Source organism: Lipomyces doorenjongii (genome assembly GCF_038497915.1).
Source record: "Lipomyces doorenjongii strain NRRL Y-27504 unplaced genomic scaffold V1508scaffold_213, whole genome shotgun sequence".
NCBI lineage: Eukaryota > Fungi > Ascomycota > Lipomycetes > Lipomycetales > Lipomycetaceae > Lipomyces > Lipomyces doorenjongii.
The window spans coordinates 1-7,008 of record NW_027118280.1 but is presented as its reverse complement, the minus strand read 5'-3'; the positions used below and the strand labels follow the sequence as shown (position 1 = coordinate 7,008).

The window sequence follows — 7,008 nt, the reverse complement described above, 5'->3', positions numbered from 1 at the left end:
CTCTGGAGAACTATGCCACAATCTGGGCTAAGGTACTCTGGCTTGCGTGGCTCGCGGTTATGGATATAGGAACACTCCATCGTCGCCTCGAACTTACTGCAGAGCAGACAGCTGCTGTCCACGATGTCATCGGCAGAGTTGAGGCATTGAAAGCATTACGTAACATTGGTTCTGACCCAGACTCTGCTGCTGTGGACAGTGTTGCCAGACTTAGCACGTCCGTTTTGCGCCAACAGTTTGAAGTAGTGAACCGCCTGCTACCATCTGGTAAAAGTGGAGTGTCACGATACCTAGTACCTCGGGCCATTAACTTACTGTCATTCCGGCCAGGCCAAACGGGTCTTTTGTAAGTTATATTCAAATCACTCACTTAACAGCAGCCATAAGGTATGCACTCAGAAGCACAATGCTTTACAGAGTAGCTAAGTCCATCGACCCATCAATTGCCAACGAGTACGGATCCTTACAAGTTAGCTTTTCTTAGTCTAATTACAAAGTAGGGACAGTATTGATGAAGAGTGCCAGAGATTCCTTGTTCCGGGGAAGTCGACATCTTTCTCGTACTGTGTACAGGTCCATGCCGCCTGTAATAAATTCGGTCAAAAGCACACGGTGCCTACGATTACTTGGGCGACAGACGACTTCTCAGCGCTCAGATTGCAGAATGGTTCAATCCTAACCATTACTGCTCTCAAACAGTTCATCCATGAGCAGTATACATCGCCGAGCAGACAATTGGTGACCTTTGTCTCGGACTGCAGATACCGGTGCATTTTGCCAGGGACCTAAAAGATGTTTACAGTATAAATAAGCCTGGGTATAGCTTTTTGACAGAGGGCTCGAAGCGACGAAGAAAGAATGGAAACATCAAATATCGAGAAATGTACACTTCAAAGCTTTTAGCTATTTGATACACATATGGGAGAACCCTGATCAGGAAAAGAATGACAAAGCGAGAATGTCGATCGATATGAGAGTGTTGTGCTTGTGGCTAGTGGCTTTGGTGTCGCAGCTGTCATTCTGTCAGAAGAATGAGCCGCACGGCGGTATGCACTTACCCGAATCGGAGGAGTGAAGCGGCGATTCAGTGAAGCAGCGATTCAGTGAAGCGGCGATTCAATGTAGCAGCGCTTCAATATTCTTGTATATATAAGGACCGCAGTGATCATGTCATGTACATAGGAGAACCGTGTGTTATTAACTGAAGAATCTTGAGTACACGTTTATATCAAACTAGGATCTCTCTAGACCAGTTACTCGTTACTTCTTCTTTAAAGTCTCGCCTACAGTGCTCTTTTGTTAGCAGAATACCATTGAACCTATTGGCTCAGTGAAGAAATATGCCTTCACTACCAAGTGCGGCCGGCCAAGCCCTAATCCCCAACGACCGATATTCGGAGAATTCGCAGGGATTGTCAATTTTTTCGCACTTATGAGTTATCCATGTAGCTACAATATACGACGTATCCACTTATTAATGCCCATAAGTTAGTGCTTTCGGAAGAATAGGGACATGTTTCCGCACACCGCAGCTGAGCGTGGCATATGCCGCTAACGTCACCCAGGATTGGCCGGAGCCGAAATCGAAGCTATTTTCAACCCTTAAAACATGATTATATCACTAAATCTAGGTTAGATTTTTCTCTTAACGCGCTGATCACCTTTCCCTAGACGTGTAAAAAATGACGAGTCGCTGATATTTACTATATTAGAACCGTGCATTCCATACGCTGGCCGAGGGGCTGTATTTGCTGTTCCCCGGTCTCAAGTTGAAGATCAAGGCAATCGCTCAGGCGAAGCCAGTCTATGTCGCAGTTATAGCTTGGGAATTTGAATCTTACTTGCATACATGTCTCGATGTTGCCGTCACTATTCTGCACAAATTTATTAATTTACATCCTTGCTTCCCCCAGCTATTCACAGATATAGTTCAAGAATAAATACGATACTCCGGGAAGTGGAATTGCTCACTTGAACTAGCGAAGGAGAAAGTGAACAACGATGGTACTTCCCATGTCGCGGATGAAACATCAGCTTTCATGTATGGATTTTTGTGTACATATTTGGATGCGCAATCTCCTATTCTCATTCTATGCCTCGACCAGAAGAAGTACATCGACCGCCAACAGATCGAAGCCCAGGGAACCAACTAGCGAAGTCCAAGACCACTTACAATATCCTTGATATCGGCCCTTTGAACTTGTGTTTGTGAGGTTCGAACTGGCAAAAAGCAAGGCATCAGATAATCTCTCCCCGACAAAGCAACTAGTACACCAAAATCTCCTCATCTTTTTCTCCCTCGTCCCTCCATTTCTTAAGCATCTTCTTCATATCCGCCGCGATATTCTGAGCATAGTCATGCCCAGCGGCTCCGGCTGGCAAATCCGCTGGGTTCCCCCTCACCCAAGCAACAGGTTCTTTAGCAACACCATCGAATTTCTTCTTAAGCTCTTCAACCTGCTGAGGCTCATAGCCGCGACCGAAGATTACCGCGCGAGGAGGCCGGCTGTAATCGTGGGTTCCGATCTCATTGGGGCTCCGAGACTGAGGATCGCGACCTGCAAGCAGATGCGGGAGCTCAGCCTCTGCAGCCTCATATGAAAGGATGAAGTGGATGACTGAGGAGCATTAGCACCATACCCTGTTTATTTCAGGAATGTGTATCAAGAACCTTCATATTCAGGCAGCATGTGCTGGGAGATTGATTTCCCCATCGCGGGTATTTTGCCGCAGGCAACTACTGGCATTGGCTGAGTGAATGAAGACATGTTGCGAGAGCTGTACGCTGTGGTATTTCGGAGCATTGGAGATGGAGAATTATGGAGTAAGCTGAGGTCGATGATTCGATTTATATTCCCGGTCTTGGCGATGAGTCGATGACGTTCATGAGAGCCCGTTAACTTAGGTAAGTTATCTCTATCCAGCCAATTTCAAAGCCATACATAGTAAACTTTGGGCGCAGTCCGGTGGCGACCCACCGATTTTTCGATTATTCAACAGTCCCGACGACACAGACACACCCCGACGCCGTCACGTCCTTTTCGCGTTCTCAGATTATCCATTACTGTTGAATATTGTGTGGTCGTGGGTCAGGGTTATTGGGGCTGACTAAATGCTGATTAATATTAGCTCACACAATAGTGCAGATACTACTCGAGTTTTCACTGTTTGTGGGTGGTGACACTCATTTTCAGGCTGTCTGGTACCTAACCAATGCCTATATCCGGCATTGTAATGTATGTAATATACGCATTCCATTTGGGCACGAAATAATCATTTCGTGTTGTGGGCGTTGGGCGGGTGTCTACACCGACCAGTTGTCCCCCTTATGGGAGAGCATTGAAAAAACAATCAACCTTCCATACACTCGTTACTAGTTACGCTCGCAAGAGCTTTAGTGACCAGCAATTTTTCAACTAGAGACCCCCAATTTTTTATTAGTGATCAATATTAAACTCCCAACCGGACATCACCTAAAATTCTTAATTTGGAATTTTGTGTATAGACAGTAGAGTATACGCTGTGTATTCCTCGACGTACTTTGGTAACCGGGATAAAGAGATCCGCGATCATTATAGGTCAGTCTCTAGATTTATTTTGGATAACTGATCCAAATAAATTCAGCGACCTGTTATTTATTCTCTCTCACTGAGAGAGTATTTTTAGTGACCACGTCATAGCAGGGTTAGTGAAGTTAGTGATACTTCACTAAATCGAGGCTCTATTAGACACCTAGGCTTCTCCCTACGAATATTTGTAGTGTACCGCCATGGACACTAAATACGACCGAAGCATAGACTTTTTATCGAACGCTTCAACGATCTTGTCATCTATCCCCGCGATCATCAAACAACAATTACATCACACTGCATGTCTTCAAGATAAAGAAAAAGGCCTCAAAAGCAATCCACGATGGCCGAAGCAATGACTAACGCGCCCGCGCCTCGCAAGAGAGGCCGGCCACGAACTGTGACGGACGATCGGCGAGTTCCCGAGGTGGGTACATACCGAACAACTACGTACAGAGCAAGTTGGAGCTGACTCAAGGAATCCAGAGACGTCGAAAGCAGCTTCGCGTCGCGCAGCAAGCATATCGCAGGAGAAAAGACACCACGATCGTCAAGCTGCAATCTCGCGTACAGGAACTCGAGTCGGGCATCGAAGAGCTCAGTGAGTCGTTCCTTTCCTTCAGTACTCTTCTGTTCGAGGCTGGGATTCTCCAAAATCAGCCTCGTGTCACATCTGCTCTGCAAAAAGTTACACAGCAATGCGTGTGTCTTGCCAAAAGTGGCTGCGACGAGGCCGAAGAAACACCTGCAGCCCCGGCAGACGAATCGCCATCGACGTCTCCTACGCTCAGCGATACACAAGATATAATCTCAAATTACAATCCGCTCATAACGCAACTTGATTCATTACCAATAATGGGTGACACTCTCCAGTCCTCGTCGGACCTCGCGGCTCAATGGCCTGGGCTATCGCAACTACCCCCCATGCCTCCCTACCAAGAACCAGCAATTCTACCGTTCAGAGTTGTCTTGCCGTCTCCGAATATCCCCTTCTCATTCACCCCTAGTCCCGTCTTGAATTTCCCGACCACAGTATCGCCCGACAATCTCTTAAAGCATGGGCGCTGGACACTCTCACACCGCCTGGTCCGACAATGCTGCGAGATTGGATACCATTTAGGGTTCAGGGTTGTCTGGAGACGAATCAAGGGTCAAAGCAACCTTCGGCAAACGATTGACCATCGACGAGCGCAACCGCTTGATCTCCGGATTCGTCGACGTCATGCACGACGAAATAGGAGACGTGATCGAGTTGAGGACAAATGTTCTCAATTCAAGGAGGAACAGCTACTCGCCTGAACAACTCGCCGTTTCCTCTCGAACGTGGCAAATTGTCATTGAATCGGGTACTGATGAGTGGATGGATACGAGTGGTGTGCAAAGGCTGCTACAGGAGCGAGGGATTCGTATGCAGGACCCGAGCTCGGCCCTCCCCAGTCCCCGGTTCAATTCGGCTCCGCAGCTCAACGCAGCGACTTTCATTAAATGTGAGTAATGCCGAGATCAATGGTTCTTTGTGTCTTCGTGTCCGTGCATTTACTGACCTTGTCGTAGATCTTGCCCTCCGCCCTATCTGTCTCGGTCGCGGACCAGCGTTCCGAAAGCGTGATGTTGAGAATGCCATTCGCCTTGCAACTCTTGATGATCCTTGGGCGTCTAACGCTGTGTACGAAATACCATGAATTATGTATAATAACAATAATTGTCTACAATAGATATAATCTCGGCTTACTTTGCATCATGCGACGATTGGAAACAGGATTCCACTGTGGAGTTGAGGAAAGCCTTGCAGTGCATATCTTCCCTATGTCCGCGAAATTTCTCTAAAAAAAGCGACCTTTGCATCCCGCCCCTTCATTTCGACTGTCACTTTAGCGTCTAGGGGCTGTTCTTTAAAATCCAAGGCTGGACACCAAAATCACCTATATTTTCCATTTACATTTTCTCCCTTTTTGGGTCACACAAATGCTCAGGCACATTTCTAGTCACGTCGACGCCAAATAGAGACTCTGTCATGGATCACCCCATTCTCACCCATGCCCACAGTGTGCGTGCGCTCTGGCTGCCAGTGCGCCACTCTCTCCAGGCCCGCCTTGCTGGGCTCTCGCAACGGGTCCGCATCGACAAGACCCTTATCGTTGTAGGAGATCTTCTCACCGGGGTGGCTCAGGTGCTCCATGTAGGCCTCGGAGGGAGAGGCAAATGGAGGGCCAGGGGCCAAGGGGTCCTTATGACGAGGAGACTCCAGACAGATCAGATTGCCTGCAGGTGAGGGAGCAAGGAGCTCGGTGTGTCGGAGAGCCCATTTAGGACGGAGCTCTGGGTTCAGAGCACAGAAAAACTAGATGGTTGTTAGAAGGAAAGACCTGAAGGATCCAGGGTGGGTCGGAAATAGCACATCAAAAAGTCCAAAGACAAAGATTGAAGAATCTTGCAGGTCCGCCCCTGTAGAATACAGAGTACAAGTGGAGAGAAAAAAAAAAGATAGCAATGATGGAATGAGCCCAACAGCAGCAGTTAGTATACATACCGTGTAATCATAAATAACATCAAATCCATGTCGAGGTACTCCAATTTCCTTCAACCAGGTATCATCAAAGAAATCCCCCTGGACGAATGTGACCTTCCCTTTCCCAACTTTCTCGTCTCGCACACAGTACCGGCTATGGTTTTCCTTCTCCTCCTTTTTGCACGCATCGACAGCCATGGCGCTGCACTCCAGGCCATAGGCATCATACCCAAAGCTCGCTAGTAAGAGTACATCGACTCCACGTCCACAGCCCGGCACCAGGGCCTTCCGCCTCTGACCGTCCTGGGCGATGGGCCCGCCAATGGTGTCAGCTTGCTGGACCAGGGTGTCTTCTAGCGCGGGGTTAGGAAAGCCACGATCCCAGGGCAAATTATCACCTTTGTCCCAGAGGGCCGCCCAGCCCTCAACATACTTGTCGCCCTGATATTTGGCAAAATACGCTTGAACATCCTTGGGATCAATGTTGGTAGGAGTGGTCATGGCTATTGGGGTGGTGATGGAGTCGGGGGAAGTTGGAGGTGCTCGCTCTGTGATAAACAGTGTAAAAAATTAGGCATAGTACCGAGTGGTCAGAAACTACTGACTGCACGGGGAAGTAAAATGATACTGGGTGCACGGCGTCTGTTCTACTTATGCCTCTCTACACCCGTAATTGAGTGACTTTACGCTGTGATTAGAAATCATCATTGTCGATGGGATAACCTCAAGCTCCGACCGCGAACCAATAGTCAGACTTTACCTGTTTATTCATCATACCGAGAGTAGATGTTGGGTCGAAAGTTAAGTTAATCAGTCTTTACCTATAGATGTAACGTGCGGTTCAGGGGGCTGAACCTGGTCCGACGGTCCGACGCTGCCATAGTAATGAGCCGCATGGAAGCAGGGTAAGTGGCGGTCATGGTCCAGGGT

The 7,008-nt window shown here is 48.0% G+C and overlaps 4 protein-coding genes across 4 annotated transcripts; 2 read left to right on the top strand and 2 right to left on the bottom strand.

Moving 5' to 3' along the window:
* Nucleotides 1–8: 8 nt before the first annotated feature.
* V1508DRAFT_401217 (uncharacterized protein) lies at nucleotides 9–350 on the top strand (the record flags this gene model as incomplete). The annotated part of the gene is made up of 1 exon (XM_066938400.1): nucleotides 9–350. A coding segment is annotated over one exon (342 nt), but the record flags the coding sequence as incomplete, so codon positions are not given.
* A 1,470-nt stretch (nucleotides 351–1,820) lies between these two features.
* Nucleotides 1,821–3,037, bottom strand: V1508DRAFT_429182 (uncharacterized protein). The gene is made up of 2 exons (XM_066941868.1): nucleotides 2,672–3,037; nucleotides 1,821–2,618 (listed from the first exon to the last, which is right to left on the bottom strand). The coding sequence occupies exons 1-2, from the start codon at nucleotides 2,802–2,804 to the stop codon at nucleotides 2,266–2,268; spliced, it is 486 nt and encodes a 161-aa protein (XP_066791998.1). The 5' UTR covers nucleotides 2,805–3,037; the 3' UTR covers nucleotides 1,821–2,265.
* Nucleotides 3,038–3,912: 875 nt separating this feature from the next.
* Nucleotides 3,913–5,251, top strand: V1508DRAFT_401215 (uncharacterized protein; the record flags this gene model as incomplete). The annotated part of the gene is made up of 4 exons (XM_066938399.1): nucleotides 3,913–3,996; nucleotides 4,056–4,655; nucleotides 4,690–5,056; nucleotides 5,124–5,251. The coding sequence occupies 4 exons, from the start codon at nucleotides 3,913–3,915 to the stop codon at nucleotides 5,249–5,251; spliced, it is 1,179 nt and encodes a 392-aa protein (XP_066791997.1).
* A 299-nt stretch (nucleotides 5,252–5,550) lies between these two features.
* On the bottom strand, nucleotides 5,551–6,579 carry V1508DRAFT_362566 (S-adenosyl-L-methionine-dependent methyltransferase; the record flags this gene model as incomplete). The annotated part of the gene is made up of 2 exons (XM_066937239.1): nucleotides 5,551–5,910; nucleotides 6,100–6,579. The coding sequence occupies 2 exons, from the start codon at nucleotides 6,577–6,579 to the stop codon at nucleotides 5,551–5,553; spliced, it is 840 nt and encodes a 279-aa protein (XP_066791996.1).
* Nucleotides 6,580–7,008: the final 429 nt, after the last annotated feature.